General features: G+C 37.5%; 1 protein-coding gene across 4 annotated transcripts in view; it reads left to right on the forward strand.

Annotated features, from left to right (window-relative positions):
* The window catches only part of aig1 (androgen-induced 1 (H. sapiens)), a 54299-nt gene that overhangs the window by 3360 nt on the left and 34548 nt on the right, over window positions 1–16391 (forward strand). Inside the window, exons 2-4 of one of the 4 annotated variants that reach the window (XM_065256155.2) lie at window positions 2103–2258; window positions 12983–13043; window positions 13219–13807. In XM_065256155.2, coding sequence (XP_065112227.1) covers window positions 2103–2258; window positions 12983–13043; window positions 13219–13277 — 276 coding nt within the window. In that variant the 3' untranslated portion in view covers window positions 13278–13807. Of the gene's footprint in view, window positions 1–2102; window positions 2259–12941; window positions 13044–13218; window positions 13808–16391 lie in introns of those variants that run through there. The other 3 variants (XM_065256156.2, XR_010528667.2, XM_065256157.2) reach the window with 3 other exon arrangements.

Here is a 16391-nt window from a genome sequence, read left to right on the forward strand (position 1 = left end):
TTGAGTTTGATGAATTATATTTTTACACAAGCAACACACACATCTCTGCTACAAATGAACATTTAAAGTTTGTTTCTAGTACTTACCACTCCTGGACAATTACACCAAACGTGACCGAAGTGCAAATGTTACAACTTACCCCATAGGTGGGGTTAATTGTAACAGGCAGGGGGTTAGTTGTAACACTAAAAATTAAGTTTGCAAGCAAATATTTCAATACTATTTTGTCTATATACTTGAATTGGATATTGTTTATATTATCTGTCTATAATAGACAGGTATCCACACTGTATTCATTCATCCAGCCCGTTTCTAACAATAGTTCAATTATAAATGGATACAAATGTGTAAATATGTGAGAAAAAGCAGCACAATTTTGACAAATTTTTTTTTATATGTGGCCCAGTCTGTAATAACCATACTACAGTTTCAAAAATCAAATTCTGAGATAATGAGCATCAAAGTCTGATTTTAGCCATTCATTTCATCATGATTTTAATCTTTGACGTGACCTTATTCAAGCAGTATTAAAGATATGAACAAACAAATCTGACACACGATTTTTGAAAAGACAGGCACATTTATTTTGTTGGGATCCAGTAATCATTCGTGTGTAGCCTATTTAAAACAACGGTTTTCATATTGTAAGTGCTGAGGGGTTAGTTGTAACACAACGTTACAATTAACCTCGCTGGGTCAAAATATTTTCAAGCCAACCAAAAAAGCTAGGAGCTGCAGACATATTTCAAAACGATGCTATGTTTTAGTCAACAAGACACTGATTAATATGACAAAGCATTGGATTTGGTATCGTACACACCCAACTTAGAAAACCCGAAAAAAAAACATGAATTTTGCATATTATACAACCATTTTTACAAAACAATGTAAAAACTGTTGTGCAAAATCTGTCTCTTGCACAAAATCTAGAAAATAAAGTTAGAAGTGGAACATTAAAAAGCATGTATATTTTTAAGCATGTTGGGAAGTACAGTGTTTTATAACCAAAAAATATAACATACTTTTGAGACTTTTTTTACTGGATGTATTCTGACAGTTCCCATAGGCAGAATTTGTCTGCAAGAACCTGAATGTAGTTGAAATATTCCCAGCCTCAAGCAAGCAAATCTTTGGATTTCATGGACTTGAGGCTCATGGTCCATGAACCATTGTGGTTATTTATAAGAACAAAATAACCCTCTGTATAGCTAATAATAAATGTTATGGCTTTAATAGCTTTGTGACCATGTACTTAGGCTGTTTTTTATCTTGTTCAATTGATGTTAGGAAAGGATATGCATCAGTTTTTAGCTCAGCTAAAGCAAAGATCAAAAACATTAGTGCGAGTAAGAAAAATAGGTCGTTTTGGGGGAATGGTAATGGGGGTTTAAGACTTTCCATAAAAGATGGTTTTGGACAAATCAAACATTAATGTTCAGCCCTGAAAGCATGTGAGGAGGATCTTAGCTGGGTTTCTCCTGTGTTCTGACACCAGGAAACAAATCTAGGACCAGAGAGATAATGAGGAATAAAATATTAAAGAGCGTGTTAATGGGAGACATTTTCATATGTTGAATATCTGTGGTAGAGATAATTTCATAGTATTCCATCGTAAATTAATGTCAAAGCAATCTCTTAACGCTCTCATCATGACTAATGGAAAGAGGGCCTAAAAAGGCATATTATCTATAGAGAAATACTAGGTTATGGAGGAATAGTTGTGTTGTGCATAGTAGCTATAAAAACCTGTCAACTGTGTCTATATATTGTTCTGTTTCCTGTGATGTGAGACTATTTGCACTTGGAAAATGCTAGTACTTAGAAATAATGAAATCTATTTTGAGACTGAAAGCTTTCATCAAGTTTCCCTTAAACTTCACACTGAGTTTAAAGACAGCTTTGATTTTGCATGTTGAAAAGAGGTCCTCAATATTACCTTCAATAAGTGTATCATCCATTTCAGCTATTTTTAGATAAAAATGTGATACAATGCACTTCCTGTTTGTTCAATGTTTGTTCAAGTTGAATATTTTATATATGAGACTTTGTATTGAGTCGGTATGGGTATATGACATTACATGTCTTATGATTTTCTATTTCAGGTCATTCAGGCTGTGTTCTTCGGAGTGTGTGTCTTGACCGATCTATCAAGCCTTTTGACGAAAGGCAGTGCCAATATGGAGCAAGAGAGACAACTAAGAAAGCTAATTGGCCTACGGGACTGGATAATGGCTGTTCTGGCCTTCCCTGTTGGTGTGGTACGTCAGATTTTCTTATTTTGGCACACATACAAAAACTGATCTATAAAAATTGTCTTTGTCTCTATTTGGGTTAGCTGCACCCACAGCCAACGATTAAGCACCACTGCCAACTCATAAGCTACGTTCACACTGCAACCCTTAATGCCAAATTCAGATTTATTGCTCAGATCAGATTTTTTTGTTTGTCTGTTCATATTATGTGGCCAGGTTTAGATTCCATTGTGAACGAGTCATATTCTTGAACTGGATCGCATGCGCAAAAGAATAATAACAGATCACATTGTCATACTGAAATAAACATGGGAGACCACTGAAGTCAACGTGGGTGATTAGGGTTCTGCCCTAACAAGCGATACAAAAGTGTACAGACAAAGTCCCTTTAGGGAAGTCGCGCCACTAGGCGGCCATGTTTGGCAGGCAATTAATTCAGTCATGCAATACTAAAATCCTATCTAATTGAATGGGGAAAGGCAGATATCACAGGCTAAAATCACAATTAAGCAACATATTTCTGACCAACAATAATACCTGACATCAACTGTACCATAACGCTTTTTAACTCATTCGCCACCAACCATGTTTTTTTGAAAAGTTGCCTGCCAGCATTTTTTTTATTAAGTTTCACAATATGCATTCCAGAAAAAAATTCTTCTAAAAATATATAAACATACAAATATATCTAATGAAGGAACAGACTCTTTTGCTTTCAAACAAACAATAAACAAACAAACTTTCATCCTATCTATATTTTTTTCTCTGCCTAAAAACTCTTAAATATGGGTATTTTTCTTTAAAAGTAAAATTTTTTAACAAAAAGCTGAAATAATTTCATTCAAAGGAATTTTGTTAGAGATCAGATTCAGAAAGATTATTGAAACATACATAGGGTGTGTTCAGGGGCATTTTTGGCGTGCTGCTATTTTTTTAAACTAAAAATAGACTACGCCATTGACCAACAAAAACCTGCTCTAAAGTCTCAAGTCAATGGCACAATATTGTTTTTGTTATTTAATGAGCGCGTTAGTAATGCTGAGACTCTCATTGGTTTATTGCACGTTACGCCTAAAACACATCCATTACTTATTACAAGAATAGGAACAACACTTTTAGGCCTTACGCTTGGCGCACAAACCATTTTTCCCGTCGTTAAATTAGCAAAAAAGGAATCGGACATGCCCGTTAAGACCGTGCACTGTGCGCTTTAGACAATACGCTTAGATTAGAATAGGGCCACTAGAGTTTAAAATTAGTAAAAAAAATTGCTTCAGGTTTTTTTAAATTGGGTAAGTAATCACGGTATTACAGATTAAGATAAAATCAGGAACACGTTTTTTATGCAAATGTTTTCTCTTAATTGACAAGATAACTCGTCAAGGGCGGGGAAAGATGTAAGCTCAAATTGCGCTAAAATCTTTTGTGGTCGTTTTAGCTACATGTGCAAAGGTTGGAAAGTGCCTTGTGTGACTCTGTATAGATCCCCTCCCCCAGAGAATCATCAGTAAATTGATGATTGGTTCTTTAAACGGAAAGGCAGAAATTAAGGGCTCGTAATAGTTCTGCGTAGGTCCTGCGGCGTAGCCTCGAAGCCATAAGCTACACGTTGCTTTTTATTTATGCATCCGTTTGACATGTATTGATACATTCGCCGCTAGAAGAACATCTTGGCCAGTAAACCCACGAATGAAGAAGAAAAAGCACCTTCAGTGAATATTATTTAGGAAGACCATCTGTGATGGAGGTACATGGACAGTGACTATTCATCAGAACCTCAACTTGAACTATGTTTGTTTTTATTGTCATAAGCGGAAATCCGTATGAGGAAAGCGATTCAGATATTTTTTACCTGACGAGAGGGGTTCTAGCGGACCAATCACAGCACACACCACACGTGTAGAACGGATGTGCCATCACATTTTTGCAGAGGTGCACGTCAGACTATGCACAACCTACGCATAGCCTATAACGTAGCTACAGCGGAGAACCTACACAAAACTATAAAGCCAGTTTTACAACACCAGAGCGACCATATTGAGAGTTGCATTGTCCCCCTTTTCATAGTGATAGGAGTGCTTGTTAAATCCTATATCTTTTGGTATAGAGCAGTCTGCTCCCAGGTTGTGCATGGAGACAGTTATTGGTATATACCCAACCTGATCTCACAAATTTCCGTGGAATAGTCACAGAATATTTTGCTAATTTATCCATGTCATTGTCACGGATCTCAGCATTTTCCCGTGTCCGTACCACAGACTTTCTTTTTCGTGTCAGTGTCATGTATTGGTTACTTATACCCTTTGTTGCTGGGGTTTTGGGGTTAGATTTGGGGTTTGGGTTTAACTATTGATTTATACTATTTTTTACGGATTTTTAAACAATTGTCGTTGCTGGGGTTTTAGGGTTAGAGTTGGGTTTGGGTTAGGATGTCATTTTATGTAACAGAAAGTCATTCTAACCCAAGCGACAATGGTAAGAAAATAGGAAAAACAATTGAGCAACCAATTTGTTAAACTGACATGGAAAAGAAAAAATGCGGAGATCCGTGACAATGACACGGATAATTGAGCAAAATATTCTGTGACTGTAACACAGAAATTTGTGAGATCATGCTGTATAAACCAGCTGTTGCCGCATGTTTCCTGAGGATATATATCGATCTAGAATGATGTAAAAGTGCATGAGTTCCGACTTTTATGGAATTAATGCTGAGGTCAAATCAGAATCAGAAAGATCAGATTTCATGCAAACAACAAACCTAAGTCACATATGAGCAAAAATCTGATTTTGACTGCAGTGTGAATGTAGCCCTAGATAACCTGTGCAGATAATATCACTACCGGGAATCAATATTGAAAACTGGAATTTAAATTATATATAAGCATCACGTTCATCCATTTAAAATAGTCATACAGTTATTTGCAAGTGAAATAAAGCCGATGATAACCCTTCACAAGCAAACAAAACATTTTTTTTGCTTTTTGTATACTGCTAATTCAGCACTCCAGTCATTGGCTGGCAGTGACTTACAGTGCGGTTGGCTTGAAGTGTGTGAACCTACAGTAAACTCTGAGCCATCAAGTTCCATTGTTAATGTGTGGGAACGAATAAAATAGTACTGTAATGCAACATGAATGCGATACTTTGTCTAGAGTTACCCTTCCCCTCCCACTCATGTCAATGACATTAAGATCTGAAACCACAGGAAACAGAGGCGACTATTCAAAACTTGTTTCGAGCAATCATTCAGTAGATCCAAAAACCGGAGGGTTGTGTAAAGAGCACATCGGTAGAGGTTGCAGAAGGTAAAACACTGCACGCTGCAAAATGCCTGACAAATGCTGTCGTAATCTGCAAGCTAAGCAGAAAGGCGACCATGCAGTTTAAAATTTGAATATACATTCCATACCAAAACAGTTTGGATTGCTTGCTCCTTCTTTATGTTTTTCTACATTTTAGAGTAATAGTAAACTATTCGAAATGTATAGAAAACACAAATGTATAGAAATGATTTTATTCCAAAAATGCATATTACATATTAGCACAGTATTTGTAAAAAAAAATTTACCAGACAAATTCTGCAGGTCTATCCTTCCCTATCATGCATTTTAAACAGTATTAAAGGAGTTCCCATCCATTAGGGGTTGTGCACACCAAAACTTTAAAACGCATATCACATTCGGTGTCCAGGCGTTTTCAGCCGAGCATTTTTTAGTTGTGATACTTGAGCTGGGAGCCAGTTGGTTGTTGTGATACTTGTCCCGCCCCTCCTCCACTGTGATTGGACGGCCGTGTGAGAACTGACATTGACGAGCGGAGCTTTTCACCCAAAATTTGAATCTCTTTCAACTTTCGATGCTCAGCGCAGAGCGCGGAAAAACGCAGAGCGCCGGCTTTGTTGAAAAATGCTAAGTTTCCATTGGAATCAATTGAAAACATGCGCCGGCCGCGGGCGTAAAAGCTTTGGTGTGCACGCCCCCCTTAGGCTCTTAACTCTTTCACCGCCAGCGTTTTTTTAAAAAGTTGCCAGCCAGCGCCAGCGCTTTTCATGATTTTCACCAAAGTTTAATGCCTTCCAGAAAATGTTCTTCTTTAAATATATAAACATACAATATACCAAATAAAAGAACAGACCCTCTGCTTTCAAAAAAAAAAAAAAAACGTTTCATCCTACCTTCAGTGGTTCTTTTGCAATCAGCTTTTGAATATGGGTAGGTTTCTGCAAAAACACCACATTTTGAGCAAAAAGCAGAGATAATTCCATTTTTGTGACGGACTTTTCATAGAGATCCCATTCAGAGCGATCTTTAAAACAGACACAGACATGCAGCCGCTTGCCATAGGACAATACTTCCGGGTTTAAAAAGTTGCGGACCTGGTGGATAATAGCGGTATTGCGGAAAGACGGAAAATCTCGTCATTGGCGGGGAAGCGTTTTTTCTTAATTGACGAGATATCTCTTCAATGGCGGGGAAAGAGTTAACTTCATTATTTGGTTCAAGTCCAAATTTTATAAACATTTTAAGTACAGGTGATGGTCATATCATTAGAATATCATCAAAAAGTTGATTTATTTCAGTAATTACATTCAAAAAGTGAAACTTGTATATCATGTTCATTCATTACACACAATTTTGATGATTATAACTGACAACTAAGGGAAATCCCAAATTCAGTATTGCAGAAAATTTGAATATTATTTACAGCCAATACAAAGAAAGGATTTTTTGAAATCTTGGCCAACTGAAAAGTATCAACATGAAAAGTATGAGCATGTACAGCACTCAATACTTAGTTGGGGCTCCATTTGCCTGAATTACTGCAGTTATGCGGCGTGGCATGTAGTCAATCTTTTGGTGGCACTGCTCAGGTTTAATGAGAGCCCAGGTGCTCTGATAGTCGCCTTCAGCACTTCTGCATTGTTGGGTCTGGCATATCACATCTTCCTCTTCACAAACCTCAGACGAGTTTGCTGGCCAATTACGAACAGGGATACCATGGTCCTTAAAACAGGTACTGGTAGCTTTGGCACTGTGTGCAGGTGCCAAGTCCTGTTGGAAAATGACTCCAACTTTCATTAGAGAACATAACTTTCGACCACTCGACAGCAGTCCAGAAGCGATATGCTTCTGACGCTGTCCGTTGTTTAAGAGTGGCTTGACACAAGGAATGCGACAGCTGAAACCCAGGTCTTGCATACGTCTGTGCGTAGTGGTTCTTGAAGCACAGAGCTGCAGTCCACTCTTTGGGAATCTCCCCCACATTTTTGAATGAGGTTTTGTTTCACAATCCTCTCCAGGGTGCGGTTTTCCCTATTGCTTGTACACTTTTTTCTACCACATCTTTTCCTTCCCTTCGCCTCTCTTTTAATGTGTTTGGACACACAGCTCTTTGAACAGCCAGCCTCTTTTGCAATGACCTTTTGTGTCTTGCCCTACTTGGCCTACATTTTAATGCCTTTGCAGGTGTTTTGCGTTAATTAGCTGATTAAAGTATGGCACTAGGTGTCTTCAAAATTGAGCCTTTTCACAATATTCTAATTATCAGAGATACTGAATTTGGGATTTTCCTTAGTTGTCAGTTATAATCATCAAAATAAAAAGAAATAAACATTTGAAATATATCAGTCTGTGTGTAATGAATGAATATAATATACAAGTTTCACTTTTTGAATGGAATTAGTGAAATAAATCAACTTTTTGATGATATTCTAATTATGACCAGCACCTGTATGTGACCCTGGACTAGAAAATCACTAATAAGTAGAACAGGAATATTTGAAGAAATAGCCAACAATACATTAAATCAAATAAAAAAATATATTTTATGTTCAAAATCATTAGGAATTTAGGATATTAAGTAAAGAATATATAATTTGTAAATATATAAAGTTATATTTATCATTAGTAATATGTGTTGCTAAGGACTTCTCTCAATATTTTTTCAAATAGACAGGATCACATTGTATTATTTTAATCTCAATTTTAATTCTACATAGGTCCCAGGTCTGTGCCTAAAAATGTAAATATACTATAGTCATTATTATATTATATTATATTATATATAATTTCTTTTAACCAGCTGGTAAACTTTGAGTGATTTATAGTGGATGAAAGCAGCTACCCACCAGTTCACACAGATGTCCTAACTGAGGAAACACAGTTGTACAGTTGTCAGTTGTAGGTCTGACAACCAGAAAAGTAGGTTTCGACTTATTCATCAGACATAAACAGACAGTAGGTGCCTTTAGGTCTGTATTTAGACCATCAAAACACTGAATCATCTGATACCTTAAAGGCACAATAGGGAAGCTGACGAAAGAGTCATAAGCCTGCAGGTCGGGTCAGACAGCATCTGTGCTATATCTAGATGCATTCACACATGTTGCTTTGCATAAGGGGACTATAGACACCATCACACATTATCTTAAAAGTACAGTCAATTTGCGTTGCAAATACCAAGCTCAAATACCATCTATCTGCATTGGTAGCATGGCGTTACCCCCATAACCAGCTGTGTTACAGTACAAGTTCGCTTTCCCCAAAGTGTAAAAGGAAACTAGGTTTTGTGTGTGTATGAGTGTGGCCATCAGATAATTGAATGGAAAATATTTAAATTGTGGTCGCAAATGTCTCGCTTTGTCTCCGCCTGGCTAAAGATTTTTTTAATAATGCATGCCGCAATGTAAGCGGGAAGTTTAAGATGTCAAAGAACAGTGTCGAAGTGACCTAAACGTTAAGCGGAAAGAAAATCGACTCTGCTCATTTTATTTTAATGAAAGAGACACGGGCAATCCCCGTATCATTGCCGAGTATCACAGATAACAGAAGCCTGCTCTCAATAGCAATAGACTAAGCAGAGCGATGGGTAATAAATAATAAATAAATAATTCAAAGTTATAAGTAATAATTCATTCTGAACAGTGTAAATAGCTCGGTGTAAATAAGCGGTGATGACAGACAGAGGATGCTTTCTTGTTGGCGTGTAAGAAAAGTAGCGGCCAGACAGCCGGGATGTGAACACAAAATTGATGCTTGACTTGGCCCTGGCCTTCGGTCTAAGAGCTGGATATGAAGCTCAGTTTACAGCCATCACAATGACCATCGTCTGTGTTGACGGTAATATTGGAAAACAAGCTGTAATGTGTTCAAGTGATAATCATCCTTTGTTAGCCGTAGGTCACCAACTGGCACCTTTTACTGGTATATACAGTATGGGGTCTATAAGTATAAGATCACTATTTAAAATGCTTTTACAGTATTTAAAGCAACACCAAAGAGTTTTTTTAACCTTAAAATAACGTTCCCAAAAAAATTTCAATCATTCTTCCTCTCGAAACAGGGTGGACGGCACTTTCACATTTGCTTTGCAGCCCTCTATCGGCCAAAACCGCACTAAGGAAGTTTCCAACCGTCGGGTCGCGGTCCTGTAGTTTGAGTGAAATCTACAAAAACTTGCTTTACGGCAGACCTACAATCCAATCAGAGCCAGCTTTGCTGCAGTAGGCTAAATTATTTACGACAGTGGTAATGGACAATTCCGCTTCCAACCTGTAGGGGGAGCAAAGAGTAAAAACTCTTTAGTGTTGCTTTAACATTTTTAATGGTGCATTGTGTAACTTTTAGAAGAATCTCTTGACAGAAATGCAATATAATATACATAACTATATTATCAGTGATGTATAAAGACCTTATAAAATGACTTGTATTGTTTTTATTACCTCAGAATGAGCCATTTTTTATTTAGTCCCCTTACATTATTTCGCGTCACCATGTTTCTGTATGTTTTGTCAGACAATGACACGTTTGCCCTGTCGCGACTATCGTAGCTTCTCTACGCTATATGTGCGTATATTTTTTGGAAAAAGCTCCCCTAGAGTTAAACATTTGATTTCTACCTTTTTGGAATCCATTCAGCTGATCTCCGGGTCTGGGTGTACCACTTTTAGCATAGCTTAGCATAATCCATTGAATTTGATTAGACCATTAGCATCGCGTTAAAAAATAACCAAAGAGTTTCAGTTTTTTTCCTATTTAAAACTTGACTCTTCTGTAGTTACATCGTGTGACCGACGGACAATTAAAAGTTGAAATTTTCTAGGCAGGTATGGCTAGGAACTATACTCTGATTCTGGCGTAATAATCAGTGATTTCGTTGCTGTAACATGGCTGCAGGTGGCGCAATATTATTACGCAGCAGCCGAAAATAGTCCTCTTAGTAACTTTCAATGGCAGGGGACTATTTCCGGATACTGCGTAATTTCATTGCGCCTCCTGCAGCCATGTTACAGCGCGATGCTAATGGTCTAATCAGATTCAATGGATTATGCTAAGCTATGCTAAAAGTGGTAGTGCTAGACCCAGAGATCGGCTGAATGGATTCCAAAACGGTAAAAATCAAATGTTTAACTCTAGGGGAGCTGAAAAATTAGCATATTTTTTTTAAAAAAGTGTAATGTCCCTTTAATACACTAATACTACAATTTTGTATTCATTTTACGTTTTGTTGATAACATATTTGGTTCCCGCATTTACATTTGACCAAAACTAATCCAAAGCGACTTACAGTGCATTAAGCTATAAATTTGCAGGTGCATTTATAAAATCCCCCTGTTGGTGCATTTATTGGCTGGATAATATTTAGGTTTTGCATTGCATATGATATTGCATAATAAGAGTATAGAAACCAAAATCCAATAAACCACATGTATGACAGAGAACTTATTTAATTTGCTCTCTATGCTTTCGAAATGAATTTCACAGTTTATTTAAAATATTCTGTTCAAGCACAATAGTTCTCTTTTACAAGATTTATCCTCAGTCCCGCCTGTTTATTTGGGCACTGCAAAAGTCCTGGATACCAAAATAATTAAAGACGCCCAATCTAAACAAGAAACTGTCACGCCTATATATGATGCCCATTATTGCAAATAATTTTGAGCAGTTCAGAATTATGGCAAAGGATATTTCTTGCTTTGAAACTTCTTTAAATGCTCCTTTACTTGTTTTTTAACAGAGTGTGTGATGTCCTTAACGCTGTCCTTACTACACAAGACATCTGTAGCTCCGAGTACAAACTGGATGAAAGAAATAAGAACTCAGCTCTTAGGGATTAATTACAGTATGCTGATAGAAAAATATGAGCTGTTCTCATCGACGGTTTTAATGTTCCTCGTGGTTTTTGCACTAGAGATTGTGTCCTTAAGATGTGGGGATCAAAGAGGATATTAGACAAGTTCAAGTTTTCGGCATAATGAGATGGGCCGCCATGTGGCAGTCTGTCGGAAAACCTGCAGGGAATCTCAGGCACGGATTTAAAATCTTTGCTGGAAATGAGAGGTCTCAAAATGTTGTGTTTATGTAAGGATGCAATTTAGTCGCAATTCTTATTACAATTAAGATGACATCATCACCAATAGGGTTGTGCCGATAGACGATACTTTTGCCTATCGACAATAGTCAGAAATATGGCCTGTTTCTTCATAATAGTTTTACATTTTTAGATGCTTTTCCTTGCATGAGAGGGCTTGTGGGCTTCTCTTTGCGCAAGAGAGCTTGCAATGTGCACAACACTGACTCCTTCTTGCACCTGAAATTGTATTGCGCGTTTCTTGGACTCTTGCTCGCACCTGAACGTGTGACACAAACTCCTTCTCACCGTGAACTCAGACTCTTCCTTGCACATGAGCTTGTAATACGCGTGCCTCTGCCATTTCCGTGCACTAGAGAGGCATGCAGGGGTTTAAAACCAGTGAGTGTGTTTTTCGTGCTCCCTGGCACATAGGAAATTTGAGAGCCTGGGCATCAGTGACGCACTCGGATTAATGGCATCAGGTTTAAAAAGGTTGCGGTCATGACAGTGTTGCCAGCTACCCTTAAAGCATTGGTTCTCAAACTTTTTCAGTGTGCGGCCCCCCTTTTGTACGGTGCATTCCTTCGCAGCCCCCCCAAAGAAAATGTATGAATTTTTTTTTTTAAACGTAACATTTTAATTAGACAAAACATACATACAAAGCGTGCTGTTGGTTAGTAGCCTTATTTTTTTTAAGTTAAATTACACATAATTCATAACAAATGTATGTATTTTATAAAATGACACAAAACTGGGGTCCCCCTGGCACCATCTTGCAGCCCCCAGTTTGAGCTTATTTTCTTTTTTCTCTACCAATCCAGTGACTTGTCATAAATTTAAAAAAATGAACTAATAAATAAATAAGTAAACTATTGCCTGTCCCCCGATACTATTGTGTACCGGCAATCTCACAAGCTGACGATAGGACAATCTTACTATAGGGGAAATATCGTGCAACACTAATGACAAAATAGACCAATGGTTTTCAAACTTTTTCAGTGTGTGCCCCCCTAGTATACGGTGCATGACTTAATGGCCCCCCAAAGAAAATTTATGACATGAAACATTCCAAAACTTAAAATTTATATTAAACAAAACATGTTAAATTATTTAATGTAGTGCTGTCTAAGATTTAATTAAACAGAATTTTTAATCAATTAATTTATTTTATAAAATGTCAGTAAACCGGGGCCCCCCTGGCACCATCACAGGGCCCCGGTTTGAGAACCACTGATATAGACTTTCAAAATTATTTTAGCATTTAGTAATGTAGTAGAAGACGTTCTTATCATAAATCATGTGTTAAATGTAACTAAAATATTTTTGTTTTTGTAGTTTGTGGTGACAATGTTCTGGTCTCTGTACCTGTATGACAGAGATCTGGTTTACCCAAGACTTCTGGACAACTTTATACCTCAGTGGCTAAATCATGGCATGGTGAGTGTAAAATTTACAATATGTATATTTGTACAAAATGTATCCTTCAATAAAAAATGTCATTATTAAAGAACAATGATTTTTCACAAGAAACACATGTCTAGAGATTATCAGAAAGGAACAAACAAGCACACTTTGTTTTTTTTTTCATTCTCCTGGGCCATATTGACGTCAGATGTGAAAATAGTTGGTGTGTCCAATTGTCAATTTCACTCTGGTGGAACAAAGCTCTGAGATCAGGTTGTATCAGGTATTGTTTTTATGACAGGTGGATTGATGACTTGTAACCATTTGGTATGTTCAATTCCAGTATCAAATTACAAACCCCACAGACACCATTTTCTAATAGTTTCTGTTTTTGCAGCAGTGAGCGCTGCCATTTATGTATAATGGAACCAAAATTCACTTTCTACATTATGATGTGTTGCATAGATAGTTTATTGCTAAAGAAAATGTCTTTCCAACTTGTATGATTTGATGTGGCCATAAGCAAAGAGGTTTGGGGACCTCGAGGCTTGTAATACTGTATATTGAAACACAATGCAGAATGAGGCTGTTATTGGAAATGTGTTTGGCTGTCTGTGTCGTCGCTAACCACAGGATTTATTTACTTGACTTGGGTATAGCCCAGGGCCAATGTAAAGATACTGTATATAACTGTTGCTAAGGAAACAGTTATTAATCAACATGAATGTAACCTTTGAGCCTAATCTTAAATTGTGTCTATCTGTAATGCTAAGTGGAATTGTGAAAGCACATGCAATTTGATAAAAGACTGCAGGGTTTTTAGACCTTTGAACATTTGTCATTAATGCAAGATATATTATAGCAACCTTTTAAGTTACTGATTTAAAAAGGCACTACACACTTGACAAAAAAAATTGTCAAAAAAATTGACCCTACTGTAGCTGTCACTGGGGCAAAATTAGACCTTTGTACCCCAAAAGTTCATAAAGTAATATTACTTCAGATGTAGCCTGGTTCAACCAGACTTTCGTACATTCATTTCATTTGTACAGAGAGTCTGGCCACGCTCCATTGCAAATTACTTCCGCTAAGGAGGGTCCTCTGTTGAAGTTTAAAACTATTGGATCTGCCCAGAGTCACTCAGGATCTGCCATAGGCGATCGCTAACGTGCGGTCGTGACGTATATCATGCACCGAAACCGGCCGGAAACAACAAGTCAGAATAATCAGACCAACAAAACTTAGCAAACCTGGTTCTTGCTCCGGCTTTAACTTCTGTATATTCGGCAGTTTTGCAACAACGGACCGAATAGCTTTTCTCACGTTTTTCTCCGCTGCCATTACTGAACTACAACTCAAACTGACGCACGACCTCAACTTCATCTTTCTTAGCCACACCCCTCTGTTCGCTGATTGGACCTGCAGATTTTTGCAGGAGAAAACGAAACTCTACACAGCGGTCCCAGACGTAGTACTGAAGTGAAATGAATATTAAGCGGAAGCACGTACAGTAGGAGTTCAGAGCCAGGCTACTTCAGATGTACACATAGGAACCAAAAGTATACTTGTCTGTAACTAAATGCTACAGATTGGGACGTTTTTAAAGGGTACTGCCCCAGTGACAGCTAGGGACCATTTTTCTGACAATGTACCAAACTATGTATGATATGCAAAGTTTAGCATGTTCCTTAGCTAACAACACTATAAGCCTCAAAACCAGTAATTTCTTTTTCTAAGGCATGTTAATAAAAGATGCTTAAACATCTTAATTTAACTAAGGCCTGGTCCTAGCTTTAGCTTAGCCTTGTCTGTGAAGCCAGGCAATAATAATAGTTAGAGATTTATCAATATATTAGCCAATAATCGGTATCGGTAGCCATTTTTAACACTATATGCTGATATTTTAAAAACAGCCAATAGTCATGGCCAATATATGGATTATATACATGAAAATGCAATGAATTTGTGATTTGTGTATAGGAAATGTAAAGAAACATCACTAGTTTGATGTTCAATATTAGGGGTGTAACGGTTCGTGTATTCGAACCGGACCGTTTCGGTTCAGGGCTTTCGGCACGGTGCGCACGTGCACCGAAAGTATTTTGTGTGCGCCTGTGCGGAACATAATACGTGCGTTTCCGCACGAACATATTAAGTGGCGGAAGTCTCCGCGTTCAGCGCAAGTCTTCTGTCAAACATATAACATAATTCGGCCCGCAGAAAGATTTTTATTTACTTAGTTGTATATCCGTTTGATTATTGATGTAAACGTTTACGTGTCGTATCTAAAAGCGCATGTTAAACGCGTGTCAACGCGCTGCTTTGTTCTTTCAAAAGTGCGTGAGAGGATGCACGTCTTTCGTTGCTACGCATTCATGAGACGCGCTTTCTGTGACAGCAAGAATAAGGAATGCGTGATCAGATTTTTCATCTGCATATCACGTCAATCATATCATTGTCACAATGCGATCAGCTGGTCGGGACAGAGAAGAGCTGTAACCCGGGCTTACTCAGCTGTTACTCAGCTGCGGAGGGGTTCGTAAGTAAAGTCACAGCTTACATTGATGACACAAGCAAAGATTAGGAGAAACGTGCAAAAGATCAAAGATGGCTATGTATGCAGCTCACTAATCTCAAAATGAGTGTATAATAAGTATATCATCATGTTGCTTGCTATGCAGTTACACATAGAGCAGTAATATTATTTTTATACAGAGATGGTACATAGCCAATTCAATTCTGTGAGTTAAACAATCCAAAATAAATCAAAACAGAAAATTTTTAGTGGCAAAAATGTAGGCTAATAGTTCATAAATGTATTCAGGAATTGAATTTGTTAGTTCAAGGTTTTAGTAGAAAAAGTTTAAGAGAAGGTTAAGATAAGAGTTACCTTCTGTTATAAAATAATGTAAAAAATAACTTTGCAGTAGTATTTTATTTATTATTTTTTCATTTTATATATATTTTATACTTTAATAAAGTGTTTAAAAAAGTGTAAACAAATTGTAAAAAAAAGTTTAAAGTAATAAACAACCTGCAGTTTAATGTTTGCATTTCTCCCTTACTGTACCGAAAATGAACCGAACCGTGGCTTCAAAACCGGGGTTCGCACCGAACCGTGATTTTTGCGTACCGTTACACCCCTATTCAATATTAATGGTCATTTTATGAATTAAAGGCGGAGTGCACGATATCTGAAAAACGCTTTAGGAAAGTCGGGACGACTACCAAAACACACTTGTAGCCAATTAGCAGTAAGGTGCGTGTCTACTTACCAACATTGTTGTCTGGGTTGCGTATGTGTGGGGCGGGTCTATAAACAGAAGGTCCAGATTCTATTGGGGTAGGGGCGTGTTTGTTTAGGTGATTTCAAATGTCAAC

Source organism: Paramisgurnus dabryanus, chromosome 12 (assembly GCF_030506205.2).
Source record: "Paramisgurnus dabryanus chromosome 12, PD_genome_1.1, whole genome shotgun sequence".
In the NCBI taxonomy this organism is placed as follows: Eukaryota; Metazoa; Chordata; class Actinopteri; order Cypriniformes; family Cobitidae; genus Paramisgurnus; species Paramisgurnus dabryanus.